This window comes from Anomalospiza imberbis, chromosome 1 (assembly GCF_031753505.1).
Source record: "Anomalospiza imberbis isolate Cuckoo-Finch-1a 21T00152 chromosome 1, ASM3175350v1, whole genome shotgun sequence".
NCBI lineage: Eukaryota > Metazoa > Chordata > Aves > Passeriformes > Viduidae > Anomalospiza > Anomalospiza imberbis.
The window spans coordinates 36,320,268-36,342,231 of record NC_089681.1 but is presented as its reverse complement, the minus strand read 5'-3'; the positions used below and the strand labels follow the sequence as shown (position 1 = coordinate 36,342,231).

At 39.3% G+C, this 21,964-nt stretch overlaps 1 protein-coding gene across 1 annotated transcript; it reads right to left on the bottom strand.

Annotated features, from left to right (window-relative positions):
* Positions 1-5,805: 5,805 nt before the first annotated feature.
* Positions 5,806-20,366, bottom strand: GGH (gamma-glutamyl hydrolase). Its single transcript, XM_068187938.1, has 9 exons — positions 20,230-20,366; positions 19,321-19,435; positions 17,869-17,919; positions 14,642-14,726; positions 12,234-12,372; positions 11,289-11,395; positions 11,091-11,181; positions 9,707-9,844; positions 5,806-7,593 (listed from the first exon to the last, which is right to left on the bottom strand). The coding sequence occupies exons 1-9, from the start codon at positions 20,357-20,359 to the stop codon at positions 7,472-7,474; spliced, it is 978 nt and encodes a 325-aa protein (XP_068044039.1). The 5' UTR covers positions 20,360-20,366; the 3' UTR covers positions 5,806-7,471.
* Between the last annotated feature and the right edge of the window lie 1,598 nt (positions 20,367-21,964).

The window sequence follows — 21,964 nt, the reverse complement described above, 5'->3', positions numbered from 1 at the left end:
CTTCAACATTATGGCCCTGAGTGTAAAAAACTTTCACTGAAGTCATGGAAAGCTTAGCAGGAGATAAACTGTGCTGAAGAAATAAAAATGATGTGTGGTAGTGATTTAGGGGCTGCAGCAAAGTTCATAAGAAAAACATCAGTCTAGACCTTCATTTACCATATGGGGTCAATCTGTCTTGTAACTGAAAACTGAGCAGGACAATCAAGCTCTGTTCTGAAGACAGTTTTGTTTTGACTTGTTTTTTTTAACAGGATTTTTTTTCTTCCCACAGTAAACCCTAGCCCTAATGGCACTGTATAAACATGCTCCCACTCCTCAACCTGGGGACGACAGATCCCAGCAGACATCTGCTTCGTGTCATCCAGAAACCAAATAGGTTGGCAATTCAAAATATACACAGGCTTTGTTAGCAATGATGCTGCATGGATGAGCATTCAGTTTCAGATAGTGCCCAGGAGGTTTATCATGGTCACCCACCATCCTCCTTGGATATAATTTCTATGTAGAAGTAATTTCATTGTGTTACATAGGTATTCATTATCTCTTATAAAGAATGAATTAAAAAGAGCATTATTTGACACCTAATAACCTGTCTGAATGTCACTTTAAGTCCTTTTGAACAGCAAAAATACATGGCATTGTTTGTGCATGTGTCTGCACTCACTGGTGTGGCAGTGCAGGATATGAGCCTCAGGCTTGCGCTTCTCTTGGGAAATCGAAACTCTTCTAATTTGTCTAAACATGAGTGAGACATGACAGAAATGTTGTGTTTTGTGAAACCCTGACTTGTCAAACTTCACCGGGCACATGACTTGTATTCCTGTCCCACAGACAGCCAAGCCTCAGAGGGAGACCGAGTTTAGCACCAAAGTCCTAGAGTGACCATCACTATCCATGCTGAGCATTTGCAGGAATGGCTGCCAAAAGGAGAGTATATTATACAGTACCCTGGACTCTGCAGTCAAAATGTGCAAGTGAGAAATTTGGGAAAATAAAAGATGCCTAGCAAGCCTTGCTGTTCCAAAAGATGTTATTGTGTGGACTGGTATTCCCCATGTTGATGTTATGCAATTCAGCTTCTCTTAAAATAAAATTAATGTATAAAGATACATGCTTCATCTGTACGATAACTTTTCTCCACTCACTTTTAAGCAGAGCTTAAAAGCTACAGTATATTCTCATCTCAAGTTTCACTTTTTGTTAAAAGAGTTAGAGGTTAATCCAGAGGAATTGATTTCATGTGCCTGACTCCCTGAGTGTGGAAAACAAAGAGAAAACAGCTGACAGATTCTGAACAGATTTCTTAGGGATATCTTGCAAATGCAACTAAGGCAGGGCAAGGGTCTTGGCAGTTAAGAATAAAAGGAAATGAAGAACATTTATGTTGAAGCAGCATGTTGGGCTGTGATGGCTTGAGCTTCAGCTTCAGCTGACACAAACTGGCCGGGGAGCTACTGGGCTTGCTCCAACATCTAATGTGTTCATGGAGCCAGTTCCCTCATTTGCAAGCATCTGAAGCAGAACAGTCAGTAATTTGGGAAGACTATGGTAGCTGTTGCTGGAAGAAGTAATAATTGCTGCCTCAAAATTCTGGGACAGTAATTAAACTCCCTAAGGAGCCACAAGGTAGCACAGTCTGCAAGAACCAAAGTGGGAAAACTACAGGGATGGGAACAAACTCATCCTGAGTTTGACAAGAAACCTAAGTAAAGTTTAAGAGCCTGGGGATGAACGGTGAACTAGCTTCTGTTCCTAACAAAGGGAAAATTTTGTTCTGTTCAGCTTAGTGGCATAATGAACCTAGAAAAATGTTTCAGTTTTAAATCCAGAAACAAAAGAATTACTGGTACTTTTTGTTGAAGTGGTAGAATGAGATGCTCGTTGCAAATATTAATTAGAAACAACCAGTACAAATACCTCAAATTAAAGCAAAGTAGATAATAAGTCCCTCATGTTTCTCTCTTTCCTCAGGAAGCCCAAGACATGTTTAGATCTGCTTTTAGATCCTGCAAATATCCTCCACCAGTGGTACAACAGTTTAAATGCCAGCAATGAATTTAGAAGTCTACAAGGATGGAAAGGATTAACTTCATCCAAGGTGAGAATGTGTTTGGCCAAAAACTTTGGAGTACTTCCATGGCTCTTTTGGAAAAATCTCAGAAATTGTCTGTAGCCTCTTCACTTTACTTTGCATCTCCTCTACAATGCTAACAATATTATTATTAATTAAATCTAATGCTATATTAAAAATTAGTAATTAATACAATAATAATGGAGTAATTAATCACAACAGTATGTTCCATTGTCTTTTGAAAAAGCAGGTCCTTAGGTGTTGTTACAAGAGGTACAAGACCTGCTGACTTAATCCTGGTCAAATACAGTGATATGAAGTACAAACTTCCACTTCTGCAGTTGAATTAAGGTTATTATAACCATTTTATATTGGTGCCTCAAGAAGTCTCATAGAGAAACTAATTTCCTAATGTGCTTCTAGTTAGAAAATTGCTATTTCAGTCTTTCTGATCTATTCTTCAGGAAAATTGCAAGAAACTACACACATATAACCTCAGCTCTTGAACCTGCATACACACAATGAAAGAGATCATCAAAGGCAGCTTGGGAGCTACACAGTCACAAGCTGCTATGATTTAACCCCAAAGCCCCACACAGCCACTCACTCCTCCCCCAGAGGGGTGGGGGAGAGAATCAGAGAAGTAAAACTGAGAAAATTCATAGGTTGAGATAAAGACAGTTTAAAAGGCAAAGCAAAATCTGCACGTTAGCGAAGCAACTTAAGGAATTCATTCACCCTTTCCCAGGAGCAGGCAGGGGTCCAGCCATCTCCAGAAAAGCCAGGTTCCATCATGTCTAACAGTCACCTGGAAAGGCAAATGCCATCACTTCAAATGTCATCTCCTTCCTTCCTTCTTCCCCCACATCTATATGCTGAGCATGATGTCATATGGTATGGAATATCCCTGTGGTCATTTGGGATCATCTGGCTGCCTACCCTTCTGAGTCCTAGCCCTCATGCTTACCTCTCACCAGGTGAGGCGAGAAGCTGAAAAGGCCCTGAGGTTGTGTGAGAGCTCCTCTGCTGTAACAAAACCAAATCTAAAACATGGTCCCATCCAAACTATGTGAAGAGAATTAACTCTGTCCCAAAACCTAGCCCACATTATTCAACCCAATTGTTTTGATGCTCAGAAGCAGCAACTGCTAGGATTTACCCTTTTTAACCTTTTGGGTTTTCTGCTTTTTCAATTTTCATTTACAGAAAGCTAAGTTGCAAGGGATGTTTGTTCACTATATCTCCAAAAATCAGATAATCAGAGGGTTTTTGCTTAAGTCTGGAGTGAATGCTTTGTTCAAGTGCTCCTCCAAATAGTGATAGCTATTTTTAAGTGGTCTAGGCTTTTTTTTGGAGGAAATTGTCTTGGAAATTTTTTTTTGGTTATATTAGAACTAAAAGGAAGCTGGCTCTTAAATCAAACTGCTTACTTTATGAAACAGATATAAACATAATGAGGAAGTGATGAAAGCTGGAACAGTATCCTTATCAACAGGTGGCCCAGGGCAGGATAAACTTCACCATTTGCCCTATAAATAAGTAGTGGATTAGAGAAGAGGCCTACCCTAGGGAATGACACAAGGCTAACAAAGAAAGGCAATCAATCTCTTCACAGTATCTGTCAATCTGTCTTTCACATAAGTACTCAAACCATAATAATTTGAAAAGGTACTTAGAAACCTTAGTGGACTTGGACCCTAGCCAATTCCCATAGCTTTTCTGGCAACACCATCACCAGATACATGAATGGGAACTCCACAGTAGGAAAAAAACCCAAAAGAATTCACACAAGCCCAGATAAAATATTATTTATTGTGATAAAAATGACTGAAACCTTGTGTACACCTTGCCACCTAAAACACAAACATTCTTGATTGAGTCCTGGCATGCAGACTTCAGCCACCTGATTACACACACGGCTTCTCCTCTTTCAGGGCTCCTGGCTCATAAGGGCAATGCAGGATTAACACATAAATGGGAAATTTTTCCTTATTGTTCTTCCTTGTTGTTCAAACTGTTCCCATACTTTCCACACTGTTCCAAGGAAAGAACCATCACTGTTCCATGGAAAGAACCATCCTAACAGGCCACTGATTCTACAGAAATCTCCTCAGTACAGTCCAGCTTTCAATATTGTTTTGCTGAGCAGCATCCACAGCAATGAATATGGTCGCACTGATGCTCAAGGGGAAAAGGTTAACTTTTAACCTAAAAATATAGTATTCAACATAGAAGTGGTTGGACAGTAATCTCTGCTTGGGATACACTACCTTGCCAGAGAATTTTGCATAGCTTGTCAGCCCAAAAGTGGTGGGGGTTTGGGCAAGTTGTTTGTGATTTGTTTTTCCCCACAATGAAGTTTGTGGGTCAAGCTCTTCCTTTTACTCTCTAACTCCATACTTACAGCACTTACTCAGGATGTTTCTTCCATTTAATTTCTTCCTTACCTGAAGGAATTCAAACTGCCTCCCAGCCAAAGGTTTTCTGAAATCAAATTCTCATTTCTTCCCATCTAAGCTGTCTATCCTGCTCTGCATGAGCTAGTTTCATATTTTATAGAAAATGGAACCAAGACAGATTCTACAGCTAAAGGGGAGGAACAACCACCTGGAAAGACAGATGTAATTCCAGTCACCTCCAGCGAATGCTTGAATGGTTTAAAAATTCACTGGAAACAAGATTTAATCCCAGCTGAATTAATTCAATGCTCACAGACTCTCTCATGCAATTCTGCCAATATGCCCAGTTCTGATAAGATTCCAGTCCCATTGTCTCATCCCTTCTTCCCCCACATTCCAAACACCCCACTACATACCATAGTACAGTAAATATCTTACTCAACTTTAGAGACACAACCACACCCAATTACAAAATAGTGGAAAATACTGGTTCTTGGAGGCCATCTAGTGGGAAGAGCAGAATACTCCAAGGACAAAACTATTTCAAACTTTTCTTTGAGATTATTTAATATAGTCTGCAAGACACATATTAGGGTTATCTTGCTGATCAGTGGATTTTCTTCCCACACAGCAACAAGCAAGTTGGTTAGGCTCATACACCAGGCTCAATAAGCTGTAAGTATGGTCACAGGCTCTTCTCTCCCCAGCATTTCTAAAAACTGTGTTAGGAGTTCTGTCTGTGCAATGAAAAACCACATTGTACAAAACAGAGCAGAGGGGAGGGTTTCCTTAAAGTTTTAAACTCGCTGTTAGGTGACTGCTAGGCAATTTTGGGTTTCTGCAGTTTGTTTCTGGCTGGAGAACATGATAGAAGGTATTGGGTATTATAAGGAATAGACAGAAATTTCTTTGCTTACAGCTTTCAGAGCCCTGAGTGCTGCAGCCCCTCCCCACTTTCGTGGGGGTTTGGCTGCCTGTGTTGAGCAAGCTCTGACACTGCCCCTGGGGTGAGCCTGCTCTGTGAGACTGGGCTATGGAAAGGCTCTGTGAGAATGATCTGTGGGCAGCCTTCTTGAAAGCTCCTGCCCCTGTCTCAGCAGCCACATTAAAGTGCATTTAAGCTCAAGCCCTGGGCAAGGGTACCTGTGCTCTGGACATGTCTGTGCCAGGCCATGGATCTCACTCGCCCTGACCCTGACTTGCTGGCATGAACACAGAAAGTGGATACAGGTTGTAACCTCCTGATTTATGACTATCACAGATGGAAACAAGAAAACAATGACTGTTGTCAGTGCTTCATCGGTGGTACCTAAAAGATGACAAAAATACAAGTCTGCTTGAAAGAAAGTTTATTCCATGTATCATGGAAAAATCATGCAAATCATCAAATACGGCTTTACAAGAGAAAGGGTATAAAGGAAAGACACATACAAATTCATAATATATAAACTTCTCTCATCATATTACACATAATACTCTTTATAGTTACACATTTAGTAACTAATTACTACCATTGCAGACATTTATCTTGCATGAAAAGATAACCATTTACTAAGTTGGTTGATATGACAAATGTAAAAATATCTCATGTTTAAGCTTGTAATTGCTTAGAAGTGTTTTTCTGCTAGTCACAGTTAATGTTTCCTCATAGATTTTTTTTAACTGATGCATTTCACATTCTCTTATGCAGTTGTTTCATGATAAAGAACAAGTTAGAGAGAGTTTTACTTGAAAAACCTGAGAAACTTACCAGACTTATTCAGATATGGTACCTGAGGGTATGAAGTTCTACAAAACAGAGCTGAAGTTTATAAACCTGAATTCTTCATAAACTCCAAATCCTTTTTAATGTTAGCAAGAGTTTGGAAGCTAAGCTGGGGAGGAGAATTACATTTGATTGTCTAATCTTAGCTCCTTTCTGGTCAACACACAAAACCACCGAACAAAACTTTCACCAGGTCTGGAGCAAAGCAGAGAGAAAACAGTGCCAGTGTATTGCATGCAACTGCTATTATCACATTGTGTCACCTTTAACAGGTTTCTCATATACATTCATCCGCTGTTTAAATTCTAGCTGCACAGAACTACTAAACAAGACAGAAAGAAACTACCTTGTTTACTAATATAGTGGCAAACTACCTCTTGACTTCAAGTGAAAATTCTATCCAGCTATGGGAAAAGGCAGACACTTCAGAGAAAAAATTAAGTTTACATTCTTCTAAATACAAAGGAGTGAGTGCCTGCATCTCATATCTGGCTGCTGACTCCAGTTACTCCAAGACAAACTCTTGGAGGATGTATAAAACTGAATTGAAAAGAACTGAAAGTGGAATCAGCACTGAACTATGCCTTCCAAACTTATTTTATGTGATATTTGTGATATGAAGGCCTCACAAAGTATAAGGACTCCAAATAATGCTCAATATACAAGAGAAGCAGTTTCACAAATGGGACAAAACATGCTTCTTAGGCAAGAATATCTGTTTGCTACCATGCCTTACTATTTTGGTCAGTTTTTGAAATGACAAAGGAACCCCTGTCAAGAACTTGGCTGCATACACGTATCTGTGACAAATCCAAGAGTCTCATTTGCTAAATAATTTAAAAAGGACAAGATTTTATTACACAATGTATCTAAGAGTCTAGTGCTATCATAGTCCACAACATTTTACAAAGGTAAGTCTCATATTTTAAAATAAATGAAAGCTTTTCCTTGTACCAAAGGTGATTACTTCAAAGTTTATAAGCATAGTCAAGTCCTCTTTCCTGGAAGAAAAATACATTTTTCTGTATCGTGCCTTAAAGTGTGATCCAAGATGATTATTATGTTATTGAATGTAAATTTATATATTAATGTTTCAATATTGCAGAAGATACACAGAATAAATCACTGTAAAGGAAAACTGTTCTAGCTTTCTGTCACTATATCAGCTTAATTACACAATGCTGGCAAATAATTCCATTTATAAATAACAACACTGCACCTTTGACAACATACTCAATCAAAAAAATAGGTTTGCTGAAATGCAGAAAATGTTCCTGTATAAATGGGATTGTAATTATAGATCAATTCTTTTGTTTCCTCTTCTTCACTGGAGAAATGGTGCATGCTCTTCCTGGCTGTAAAACATTGTAAAAGTACAGATCATTTTAATGTTATCCTTCTCAACAATATTTATCTTGGTAAAGTAGGTTATTTTGTGTAGCACAACAACAAATGGAATTACAGTAGCCTGTATGTGAAGAACTGTGAAGATACATCTTCAGATAACTGGCTATAGCATATTTTATAACTGGAGAGGAAGAATTTAAAGCCGAGACTGTATAAAATAGTTATGCATGAGATACTAGCAGTATCTACCAAAAATACCAGTACTTTTAACTCTGAAAGAAACGCATCAGAGTATCAGCCTACTGAAAGCTGCATGGACTGTGCTGATGAGGACAATAAATTTGAATCCTCCCCTGCTTTATCAAGTTGGCAACTCTACAGAAGTTAAAATTAATGATGGATGAATACAAAAATGGTACTTCAGTAGAATGGTTTAGTTCCTAAATGATCACACATGAGTATATTTTTACTGACTGATAAGTTTACATTTTTCATCTTGTGATTTATTTTCAAAGTTAGGGAAGATGTTCTGCCTTACATTAGCTAAAAATGCCAATTATTCATTGCAAAGTTAGGATATGAAATACTCAGTAGCAGCAGCTAATGCTTCAGTACCTCTCCAAAAGACTGGGGAGGCTGCTTGGGATTTGGTAGGAGAGATGGGGGTAGACAAATCTGGCTGAAGAAATTTTGCTCTACTGGAATTGTAGGTCAGTAGATCCAAAAGCTAGTGACACATCTGTGTGGCACTCAGCACAAGCTCCTTGGATGTGTACACATGTGTAACAGAACTCACACACAGTGTGCCTCAACTGGATTTACAAGCAGAGCTGGCACTTGTTTTGCCCCACTTAACTTTGATAATGGCCTGAGCAAGCTTACTTCTATTTGGAATACACTCTGCAGACAGATACTACAGAAAGCAGCAAACAAAGCCAGAGAACACACTGCATTCTAGTATTAGACTACAGAATTAAAACCAGACTTATACTGTATATTATCCTGCTTCCCTCCTTGTTTTTATCACAGTCTGCCGTCTCATAAAATGGCCTGGGTTGGAAAGACCTTAAAGATCATCTTGTTCCAATCCCCCTGCCATGGGCAGGGACATATTCCGCTAGACCAAGCTGCTCAAAGGCCCAGTTCTGCCTGGCCCTAAGCTCCCTATGAAAATGGTTTTGCTACATTTTCACAAAGAGGAGTAGGACTAATTTATGCAAAAAAGCACCTTGAATTTGTATGAAATGCAATTTTTATTTCTACACTATCACTGACCAGATGAGCACAAATTGCATTTCTTTACATAACTATCTAGTTCCTTCATTAAGTTGACTCTTTTGACTTGAGACCAAATCTAGAGACCAAACTCAACCAGCTTAATTATTATGTTCTTTATAGTCCCCATCAAGGAGGTAAGACAATTTCATAAAATAGTCCAGCAGAATGATTTAGTAGGGATAAATTAAGGAATAAAGTTTGATTCCTTCAAATACTCCTCTATTTATAGCCTCCTTATTTATAACAAACAGATGGGAAGCATCATAAACTATCAAAATGTTATGCACTAGTTACTTCCAGATTCTTAGAGTATGAACAAAAAAAAAATTCAGCAGCTCTGTAAAATTCAAAAACTTCTTGTGCTGTCTATAGTATACAACTGTAGGGCACATATTGCACCCCTCTGACACATCCATACTGCCCAAGCCCTATTTACAGTCCTGATGTATGCATTTTGCAAGCAAAACTGACACATTGAATGACTGTAAGCCAGTTTGGAACTGAAGAAGCCCCTGGAGTTATGAATGGAGTACTTTTTTTGTTTTATTGTCTTTGTGAAAGAGGCCAAAATGTTACAGGGATATTTTGAAATGGTAGAAAGTCACAGAACAATGTTTTAGAGACAGCCTAGTGAAAAGAGTTTTTGGAATGCTTGGCCTTTTGATGTTACTTTCACCAAGTCATTCTATTTCTAGCATCTTTTGGTGTTTTATAAGCCTATAAAGCTTACTGGTACTACGAGGTACTGAACTTTGACAGCTGAAAAAGAAGTCCATCATCTTCAAAGTTTTTCAAAAATGCTTCACTTTAACCCCCAACATTTATAGATAATAAACTTTTTACCTTCGTTAACGAAGAAATCAGCCATATAATACGCTGCTCTTACAGCAGATGGTGAATGTGGAATGCCTGGAGAATCCTTCCACTCAAAAGGGTTTTTCTCTGGATGCCATTGCATGCCATAAATTGGATATTTGTATGCTACAACAAAACACAAAGCGTGTAAAGGTGTATGCCTTAAGAATCATGTAATTAATCTTACTGCAAAATAAACTCAGAGGATAAACTACAAATATACCTCACTTATTAACAGTTTCACAAAAGCTTAAATGGCAAGTTGAAACACTGTTAAAGTCACAGTAGAACTGAAGGAAAACAAATAGATACTGTAAAAGAAAGGTCTCATTCCATGCAGGAAACTATTTGTACGTAATTTTTTTGATTATTCATTTCAAAATTAATGCATATACACAATAAAAAAATAGTGTTTGAAGTATATCAGTCTCAAAGCTTTCCATCTGCTTGCCAGCATCACTCAGCATTCACAGCTGCACAGGATGCCAGCTCCATGGGAAAGATACAAGTCTTAGTGTCTCCTTGAAGGCCCAGTCAATCCCGGGTAGCCCCCATCTGCTCCAGCCACGCCTGGCGCACTTTGGGGGAGTCAGTCCTTAGCTCTCTTCCAGGGAATAGCGGCACAGCAACTGATGACTTCTCTGTGATAAACCGCTCTCAGGCACGGGTGATGCCTGTCATTAGCCTAATCATGTTTGCTGATCAAAGAGCTAGTCTTCTCTTTTGGAGGCCAGCCAGAATGCCACACAGAAGAATCCCATTGGTGGCAGCTGGGTCCTATGGCAGGGCTGCTAGCGGTGCACTCATGAAGATCAAACACTCCCTGAAGAGCTAACTTGCTTCCTGAACTGAGCAAGCCCGGTGTGAGACAGACAAAACAAGTCATGCAAAAGGCTTTTGGAGGAGGACAATAACCAGCATTGCCACTAATGTAATGAGGGATATTGCTGTTCCCTCTGCAGCCTGGATTGCCCTTCCCATACAGCAAACAGAGAGCACCAGGGAAACGCCAGCCTAAGCAGGCAGCTGGCAAACACGACTTGACAGAGGCACGCTGCACTGCGAAGGGATTCATCTGTTGCAGCACAAGAGCTGTGCAGCTCACACCACAGCCCTCAAATATGCCAGTGCTAATGTGTAACAGCATATCTGGAAAGGGAACAGCAGGTGGGAGGAGTAATAAGGCTCACAGTACTCAAAAGATAAAGTATCCCTGCAAACAGAAATGCTCCTCATGGCCAGAGTGCTGACAGGGCTGATGCTCACCCTTCTATTTTAACAACTTGCAATACGAATTCACATCCATGCCACAGCACCCCTAAAGAACTAGGTTGTTACAGTCACAGTTTACAAAGGAAATTAATTTCCTTACCTTCCATGGTAGATATAAACTCCACTTCATCATCAGTGTTAGTGGTCAGAACTTTATAGAAATTACGAAGCTTTTCATTATTGGTGAAATTCTGTGATAAGGAGAGGTGGAAGAAGAAAAAGGTATTATTTACTTATTTATTTCTAGGTTTAACAAAAAAAAAAGTGTTTATATGCAGGAAATAAAAAGATCAAATACCTCCATGGAGAGGCTCCATACATGAAAGTTTGATGTCAATGGCTCAGTAGCAAGTGCGTATAATACATCATCAGGAAAATTCCTGAACATTTTACTGTCTTTTGCAGCTATTACAAAGAAAAAAATTGTATTTTCCATTACCGAAACTGGTCTCAGATGGACTTATACTGACAGAAGACAATTAATAAAATGCTGTATTAAACTTTTTTTGGTAGTAAATCTTTATTATTTTAGAATATCCTGCAAGAAATATCAGTAAAATAACTACAACAGATTTCCAATGTGCTGTTACCACTGTCTACCGGTCTCAACACAGAGAGGATCCAACTCAGGTAGCAAAGTTCTCACTAAAATGAGCACCATTCTTTGACACTCATTTTAGCAGCCTTTCCACTCACAATGAGGACAAGTGGCAGAATTTTTGAATGCCACATTTCTTTTGATTACCCACAAAGGGTAAAGTATCAACAGAGTGCTTTACCAGTGCTGCCAAGTGCCACAGCTCTATCTCAAGGATCTCTGTGATTTCAACACTGTTCAAATGGGACAGTAACGCTACTATTCATCATGAGGAAAGATGTGACTTGAAAAATTCAAAATCACCTGCTCTCCAAGCTTAATAGGTTTTGTACCTGTGATTTTTGTCAGCTTGGTTACAAAATGCAGACATTATTTTGTAGGTCTGAATTTTCAAATGACTGAAAGAGCCACAACTTTGGTTTCTGTTGACTGCTGTTGGTTTCAAATGGCTTGTGCTCACTCCTCTGCTTAAGAAGTGACAGCTGCACTGACTTCAGAAAAACAGTCAATGCAACTTAATAACAAAGAATTTAACAGAAGATGATCAGCAGGAACCTCACAAACATTCACCCCATAATGTTTATCAAGAACAAAACATAACACCTCTTAGCAAAAGTCATACATGATATGTAATGAATTTTTCACCTGAGGTAAAGTTCAGAGGGAGTGAAAAACCATTTGTCTTGGTATGAACAAGTAAAATTTCACCACTTGTGAGATACGTAAGCTCTTCGTGTCCAAGACATGTTCCCCATATTGGGAAATAATCTCCTTTATCGTTAGCCTATAAAATAAAAGCAACAACGTAAGAAAACAGTAATAAAAATCTACAGAAAAGAGACTGACAAGAACTTCCTACTCCTTTTACTTGCTTTTGTGTAGGTGAGAATATATGAAGGCTAAAGGATGTATATGAGTTTTGAAGCAGCAAACTGAGCCTACTAATGTGGATACTGATTTCACTGTTCTGTTCTACAAGTAATTTTGAGAGCAGCCTAAACAGAAACCACAAAATGGCAACATTTCTCTAAAAAAAGCAATCATTAGAAGGGACACAGAAGAGTCTGACACCATTTTGAGGGAAAGCATGCTCGTTACAATTCTAATTTTTCTAGGAAGCACGCTATGATCACACAGCAAGGAGCCTTTGCAATGTCTGTGCCCACCCAATTGTATTTAAAAAATGTGAATCCTACTACTAGCACAGCTGTGGTCTTACATGACATACCTATATGATTGTTCAGCTAGCAGGTTTAGACCTGTGTTCCAAAAGTACAAAAGGTACATTTAAGCAACATTAAGAAGTGGCAATCATTTTCAAAAGAATAAAAATTGCCAAGTCAATGTGAAAACAATATGAAAAATAATCAAAAAGGAGAAAAAGAAAGCAAAAAACCAAGAACACATCTAGTTTCTTGTGACTTAACTAAGCACGGTGCATACATGCAGTGGAAATCTGCATTTTTAAATGGTTTACACCTCATAGTAACCGTATGTTGGAGACTGGAATGTTTCAGAACTCCTGTTTTTGTGAAATCTGACTCGTTTTTCTTAACTTGTTTCTAAACACTTTTAAGTTATGCATACCACAAAATGCACACCACCCCTGAAGAGCTGCTGCTCAAAGCCATTTTTGAGAAAGCTAAAATTACAGGCTCAGAATAATAATGCTCCCCTAATGCACTACTGACAGTATGATAATAAAAGCTCAAAGAGCTACTTCTTCTCACAGCAAAACAAGGAAGATGTACAGAAAGAAGGCTGATGGGGCTGCAGTGTCTTCATGATCACTCAATGTATAACGAGACACAGAACTTACAATAAAGACAGACAGTGGAGTTGCAAATGAGGACTAAAACTACTGAAGGCAAAAGATAAACTACAGTTTAAAACCAGTTACAACTAAAACAAAGATTTTGTGACCCCACCCCCTTTTTTAAATAAACTAGAGCCTGGAGGCAAAGCATGCATTAAGCAGCACTCAACATTTTAAAAACTAATTTAAGAGCTGGAAAACAGTATTTCATTTAGATTTTTGTCTAACTAGTAAAATTCTACAAACTTGAATGGGAATTAGCATTTCACATCCTCTATTCATATTAAAGCAGTGCCAGATCAAACTTAATTTCTCATTGTGAACATTTGCAAATGAAAAGGACCCCTGTTTTAGAAAAAGATAAAATTCAGTCATTCTGTACTTGTAAAGATACTCTTGACTATTGTAGCTTACCTTACATAAGTAAAACTAGAAATATTTTATAGTAATTAAGATTTGAAAAATGAATATCAAAACACAAAATTATCACAAACAGCAAGGGAAAAAGCCCTCCTTTGTTAGAAAGGGTTACCTAGGATGAACTGAATATTACTTTCTGACTTTCAGTCACTGGTAGTACACATATCAGCTAATAAACCTGTCTCTCTGACCATAAAGAGACATAGGCAATTCAATTCATCATTGTGAAATGTCAACATAATTTCATAATTGTACAACAAACCACAAGAAACCCTTGCCCCAGTACTGCATACCAAGGCACAGGCTGCAGTTCGTACAGTGAGCAGTTCCAGAAAGACAAATGAAATCATCTCACATAAAAGTGAGATAGTCTTTGTAAGACTCACCACAAATAAAGACAGACAAAAGAATAAAAACATTAGTTCCACAAGGACTGAAGAGTAAAGGGAGCTCAATTACAGAATTGCAGCAGCTGACAGCAACAAAGGTGGAAGAGCAATTCCTCATTGCTCTTCGCAGAGCAATGATCACACAAAACCATAAAGCCTCAGGTACAATGAACAAACAATACCGTTCTCACCTGAAGAACTTTGGAGTTTAAGACCATAACACAACATATAACAGGAGTGGGTGTCACAAGTCCGAATCTTAAGCTATTAATGCAGAAGTTTTATGCAGAATCAAGAAATAATCTACCTCTTTTCAGGCCAACAGTTAACCCACTGAATGACAGTGCAAAACTATGAAAAATATGAACCTGTCATTTTGATCTCATAACAGTGATAATAACAAGAACCAACTGCTCCTTAGCAATTACCTCCAAGGCCTTGTGGTAAAATATCTTAGCAACCCTTGAATACTCTGAAGTCCTAAGATCCACACCACCTCCTGGAAGAAGTATCCTGAAAGGCAACATCCAACAATATGATTAGCAACAGTGATCAACCCAAAACTTGGACAATGTACACAGAGAAATGTCTGACAGCAGTTTTAAGGGTATGATTTAGGTCTAGGTTTCAGAAATCTACAGACAGGCATCTATGCTCCCATTATGGACAGCAGGAATCTAGTCAGGAGAATCACTAGAGATTCAAATAGGTTTTCTAGAGTAGACACCTGAGTGGTGGGTAGGTTGAACAGCCCTGTCAGCTCCACTGGCTAGCATTCCATCAATTACGTGAATTTGGACAGCTAGTGAACAGGCAGACAGCAGAAAGTTAGTTTCAGTCTTTAACTTAATCACAGTGTTCAGACTTTAACTTAATCATAGTGTTCTTAGTGTTCTTCTACCGAAGAATGGTTACTCTACCACAAAGTATAGATCAAGCCTAATGTAACATAAGGAAGAAGAAAGTAAACAGAAAATACATAAAACACACCAATTTCAGCTGGTATACAAAAGGTTTGCAAGCCATGACTGTCATTTCCTATCCTGACACTCAGCTGGCTCTCATTATCACTTTAAAATTCCAGCCCAAATCTCAATTAATTCTGTCCAGTTTCAGAAAAATAGAATTGTGGCCCTGGCATAGTACCTTCTTATTGGAGACAACAAAGATCAAAAAGTTCCTATCAAAAAGGAAGAAAGTATATTTGACCATAGCCTTTGGTCACACAGGATCCCACAGAGCTAAGGAAGACAATCTGAGGGACAATTCCATAAAAATAGTGCACAAGATTTTTCCACCACAAAATATAATCAGGAATGGCAATTCCCTGTGTGGCTTCCCAAACCCAAGAAAACATCAAAGAAAAAGTTTCAGCACAGTCTAGAGGAGAATTCACATAGACACGTGATGACATGGAAAATAATCAAGTACCATCAGAAACAGTAACATGAAATAAAGGAAGGCTCTTCTGGCTGTAACTGGAACAGTGCCTGCAGAACCAACAAAACTGGATGTGTGAGCATTCCTTAACCCACTGCTGCAGAACCTTAACTGGATTTACTCAAGTCACATCCATTAGTTGTCGATTTTTTACTGAAATAGGTGTAGGATTTTCCCTACACATCTGTGCTCTGAAAATGGCAATCCGAATCAATGAGATACTAACAAGCAGCTAGAAACAAATAGCATCTCAAATTATTCCAAGCATTTGCACAGCAAATATGCATTTTAACCCTTGTGACCAGGTTTTTGTTTTTTTTTTCTAGTCAATAATGCACAGGTTTATGTAAAAGCCATCAAGTATTTGGTGGAAAAGTAGTATTCACAAAAATACAAAAAACTTTACTTCCCAGTGTCAACACTGAAAATTAATACAGCGGAAGGTATTTTTAAAACAGGCCAGATTATAGGTTTCTTCAGAGATCTAATTAGACAAATAAGATGATCTTTACCTGGAAGTGTTAAGAAATTCACTTCACCTGTTCAAACCAAAACCTGGACTATACTAATTAGTAAAACTGATTGTCATTTTTGCTAATGCAAAAAGGAAATAACCCATTAAGTAGTAATGATAATGGCTTGACATTGTCATAAGCAGATTGAAATGCAACTACGTGTCTTCCAGTATCACTGCCTGGTTAGAGCTGATGATTTCCACTGGGCATTTCAATGCCTATCTCAGGAGCATATTCATAAAATTATGTCTTTAATATAATAAATTTAATGATTTTAAGAAGGCAGCATTTACTAGTAAATAATTTCCAGCTTAAAGAACAATGTGAAAGATCAATGTATCTCCTCCTTCTGAATTTCCACAGAATACAAGTCATTCCCTACAAAGCTCCTTTTTTTTATTTACACATGGTTTTAACACGGAAGCCAACAGGTGACAGTGGAGGGCTCCAGAAGGAAATATAGACCATCCTCACTCACCTACATAACACAAATTCAATGACTTATGACTGCAAAGACAGAAGGATAAAGAAAGTGGATCTACTTTCCAAACACTTTCTTCTGCATTGATATAGGTGGTGAGGTAGAAACAATTAGAGACCCCATTGGTGGAAAACCTTTTTAGCAACCAAAGTGAAGCTGGTAGCCATGAGCAAGGGAGGAAATTATTCATTTTGTCCCCAACAGCCCACAGCACAGAAAAGCATCACTGTTTTACACTCACTTATAGCACAAGACTGCAAAGACCCAAGTCTTGGTGTCCAGGGCATGTTGAGGACAATGCACTTCCCAGACAGCCAAAGGTATAAATCTGCAAGTCTACACACGCTGATTAACATTCTAGTTATATGCATAAGCTTAACAAATGTATTCATGGTTTAAGATGCTCATCTCATGACTACAAGTAGCCCAATCACATGCTCTGTCCTCACACACCATCACGGCTGTGAAGTGTAGCATCAGCTGATTTTACTCTTCTAAAGTGCACTTTTAACACAAGGCTTAAAAAACATAAAAGGTTTTGACTTTGTTTAGTCTGCAATAAAATCTGTTAGGCAAGATCACATTATCCCACATTTGAAAAGGAAGAAGAGAGGTGGCCAGTTGCCACAGATCCCCTGAAAACCAGGAAGTTTTTCTAACAAAGACCTAAGACACAGAACCACAATGGGCAAGACAGACCATTCAAGCAGCAAAAGAGAGAGCACACATGGAGAAAAGAGTAGAAGAGACTGGAAATCAGAAACTCTTATAATAGAGGAGATATGAAAAGGACTGAAAGAGGGAAGAAAGGGTAGAAACAGGGGTGAAATACTAAGCAAGTGCTATTAACCACCAAAATGAAGGTGACAGGTCAAATGAGGAAGACAGAAAAATTAACAAAGAGGAAGTTGAGTATCTCACTTGCAAAATTGCTCATAACTACAATGTCACTTCTCCCTGTCTGCAGACAAGCACAAGGGAATGCCAAGATGAGCCTTGGCACTGTTGTAGATTATCTGACATGTTCCTCAAGGAAGGAAAGGCAGCACACCAATACCAGATGAAATAATGCATTCTGTGTCTTAGAATATATTTTCATGTCTGCAGTGCCCAGCACAACCTCTCAAGAGAGTAGGAAGACAATGTTCTTGAGAACACAGCAGAGCTCAAAAACAGAATCATCATACCTTTCAACAGAAAATCAGCGCTCAAGACTTACCCATTAATAGAGTGGAAGATTTTATCATATTCTTCATCTGTAAGATTTAATCTGAAACATCAAAAAATAATTACAGAATGCATACGATATCCATATATTTGACCACAAAAATATAATCTCTATTGAGCAGATATTGAGTCTGACACAGAAAATATGCAGAAGGCACTCTTTAAACAGAGTAAAATGGACACAAATCAAAAGAAACATTTCACTTGAAACGACTCAATCCACAAGACTGAAAATAGGGCCCTGTCAGGTAGAGATCCTAATGAGGTACTCTGAGACCCTTTTGCAAGACACTTGAAAAATGTACTATTTACATGAATGGCATGGTTATTATTTCCTGCAGACCGGCAACTCCGGTTTCCAACTGATTCCCAAGAAGGGCAGAGCTGCAAACAGTGGGTCACGCCCATGCACCCCCAGCCTCCTTGCCAGCATGGCAGCAGAAAAAGCAGAAAAGGCCTTGGCTCTAAGCCCTGCTCAGTGATAACAAAAACACCTCTGTATTATCAACCCTGTGTTCAGCACAAATCCAAAACACACCCCCACACCAGCTACTGTGAAGAAAATTAACTCTACCCCAACCAAAATCAACACAGATGGCCACACTTCTGCAGAGGTGTGATAAGCTGGGTGTAAGTGAAAGTGTTCAGCTTTGCTGCAAGTAACTTAATTGCCAGAATTAGAAGCATCCATTCATTGGTGAAGTTTCTGGTCAGGAAACATTCTGAAAGCTCCAGCAGCTACATGAGGAATGCTGGCTTCTAATTCAGGCACTTAAGTGGTGCTGTTATTGGACTGTGTAGATACATGCTATTTTGTTTTTCTGCAGCTGTATTAGTATTGTTTTTAAGTATGGAAATTTATAATTTTATCATCTGGTTTCAGTGCATTTCATATTTTATAACTAAGCATTGGTATGAAGTACTGTCAACTGTTACTTACTCTGCTACATTTCACCAAACAACCAAAATACAAGAAGAAAGTGACCCATAGTTTGAACAGAATTGGACTTTGCTTTCTGAAAGCAGTACTGATAGCCTTCCTTGATTCCCTGAATTCCAGGGCTACAAAATGTGAAAAAAACAAGATATCTGTATCTATGTATCTAGGTATTTATGTGTGTTTGTGTGGCACTACACTGTACACTGAATATAGCTAACTTCAAAAACCATGCATGCAAACTACAGAAGGCAATTTTACTGGAAAAAAAAAATTAGAACTTTTCAAAGAAAGACTAGCAACATAAGTAGAAGAATTAAAAAGTACATGTTCCACTCTGCTTTTATTCCAGTTTCTGGAACTCTCTGGGAATTGTGGCATCTTCAAATCGTTTTTGAGGAGCAACAAACATGCAGAAAAGCAGCAGAACTACTTTCTGTGCCTCTAAAATCATACATTCTTTACATAATGCAATTATTATCCACTCCTAAGGATAAAAAAATGTACCTTATAGGCACAGCTCGAGCACCGGCAGATTCCACAAATTTCACATATGAAGCCGCAATATAAGATCTTCCAAATCGCTGGTAGTCATCAAAGTGACATTCCTGTGACAATATCCCTGAAGGGCGCAAGGAAGAAAATTAGCACCATATAAATGGCAAATGCTACATACTGAAAGAAAAGTCACAAAATCACTGAATCAATTACCTTGGAAAAGACCTCTGAGTTCATCAAATCCAACCTACAAATGGACACCACCATGTCAACTAGACCACGAAACAAGTGCCATGCCCAGTTTTTCCTTAAACGCCTCCAAGGACGGTAACTCCACCACCTCCCTGGGCAGTCCATTACAGTATCTAATCACCCCTTCTGTGAGGAAATTCTTCCTAATGTCTAACCTAAACCTTCCCTAGGTAGCTTAAAACTGTCCTGTTGTCCTATTGCTAGGTGCCGAGAAGAGACCGACCTCCACCTGGCTCCAACCTCCTTTCAGGCACTGGTAAAGACCGATAAGGTCACACCGGAGCCTTCTCTTCTCCTGTCAAAACCACCCCAGGTTCCTCAGCCGCTCCTCCTACGACCCGTGCCCTCATTAATGAATTAAGCTCCATTTTCTATACGCCAGCTAGCAGCGATGCATTTACTGCCCGGAGGAACTGCAGGCACCGAGACAACGGGGCATCAGTTAGGGCGCCCCGTCACGAGGTACCACACAAACACACATTACCTGACTAACACGCGGCTTCCCTGCTATGACTGCCCCGCACCGCAACTTCTCTCAAGCAAGCCTGACTCTTAGAGAAAGCACGCTCAGCGTTAGGCTGCTTACACCAGCTCCAGCCAAACCTCGGCTCCGGGAGACGCTTCCCTTACGGCCAAGGCAGGGTGCGCGGCCCCTCGGCCCCTTACCGATGATGGGTCTGTCATTGCGCCCCGCCGGGCGGTCGCGCCGCGCCAGGGAGGCGGCGGAGCCGCAGCGCAGCAGCACCACGAGGAGCGCGGCGGCCGCGACGCCACCGGGCCCTGCCAGGCGCCCCATGGCCACCGCCGGGCACGGCTCCCGGCGCGGCTCGGAGCACGGCTCGGCTGCTGGCTCGGCTGCTGGCACGGCTCGGCTCGGCTCGGCTCGCCTCCGGGCACGGCTGCCGGCCGGGCAGGGCGGGGTGCCCGCCCCCGCGCACGCAGCGGCCGGCCCGCCCGCAGCGCGGCCCGCTGGGAAATGCAGTCCCGGCTCGCTGCCCGCCCGCGGGCTGAGCCCCGCCGCAGGCATCCCCCGCGGCCGCCTCCTTCCCTGCCAAAGCGACGCTCGTATCCGTGACACACGAGGCTGGTTCAACCAGAAAAGGTTTATTAATTAAAACATATGTTAATACATTTAAAAAAGAGGGAAAATTTAAAATTTGTGCATTAAATCGTGCTTACAGTCAGTAGTAAGTATTTGTAGCTTTTAACAGGAACTTTTTTCTTTTTAGAGGCACTCCCGATGTTTATGAAGAATAATGCACTTAGGGATCTTTGTTTTGTTGGCTGCCGCTCAAAGCTGCAACACGGCCACACATCATACCAATATCTTCACTATTCATTATGTAAATGTCCCAATTATATTGTGTTCTTATTATTAGCAGCAATAGCAATTAAGAGTTCCCACCTCCTAATATAGTATGTAAACATTAAAAAAAAAATTAGCAGTTCAGGAAAAAATAACTGCACTCAATGCTCTAACTGCTGAGTTATGCAAGCACGCTACCACTTAGTTACAGGATCAGGGTATTTTTGAAGACATTTAGGACTTTATATTCATAGAGCTGGTGAAGTCCAAATAAAGATTAAAAAGCCCCAGCTAAATATGCATATACTTATGCAGTCAAATGAGGTTTCTGCTACATAAACCAGTAGCAAAGACTGGTTTCATAGGAAAAGTTTAAATTTTCTTGTTCACTGAAACATGGTTCATTCCTTTGTGCAGTTTACATTCACAGATTAAAATTGAAGGACTGTAATATTAAGATAATATCTTCCGTTCTCCACCTGGTAAATTACTTGGAACTTGAGTTACACACTTGAACAATTGCCAGATACCTGACTACTTAGTCTAATTTCTTATAAAGAAGAATTTGCAGTTCATCGAACTCCTCTATTTAAGGAGATTTTTTATCACAAAACAGTGTATCACAAAACAGTATCACAAAATCTAAGAAAAAGAAATATATATGAAATACATTTTCATATAATCATATATCTGAATAAGGTTTCTTTAAATTTAGGCCCCATATCAAAAATATTTTGAAAGAGAAAAATGAAGAAGGCACTTCAGGAAATTTGGAAGAAAAAGAGGTTGTTGTCAGTTTTGAAAGAATTTCTGTCATTGATCTTACCACAGCAGAAGAAACTACAACCAATAAGTACTCTAAGGGGTCTTTCATAGATGTTCCTCTTGCTAATAAAGAATAGTTTCCAATGACTCTTGCAATAATGCCTTACTAATCATAATCTAAAGTAATTTCTAATATAATAGGATACTTTCATTTCTGTTCCTTATGCTTATATACCATTCCAATATCCTAAAGATTACAAAATAACTGAAGTTATAATTTCTAGCTACGTGAGATAAAAGCATTTTTTATAGATTTGTTAATAGGAAAAT

Excerpts from the sequence above, each read along its gene's own strand:
- GGH (XM_068187938.1), bottom strand. The coding sequence starts at position 20,359 with ATGGGGCGCCTGGCAGGGCCCGGTGGCGTCGCGGCCGCCGCGCTCCTC. Across the intron at positions 19,436-20,229 it reads CAATGACAGACCCATCATCG|GGATATTGTCACAGGAATGT; the intron begins GTAAGGGGCCGA and ends TGCGCCCTTCAG. Across the intron at positions 7,594-9,706 it reads TGATTTCTTCGTTAACGAAG|CCAGGAAGAGCATGCACCAT; the intron begins GTAAAAAGTTTA and ends AATGTTTTACAG.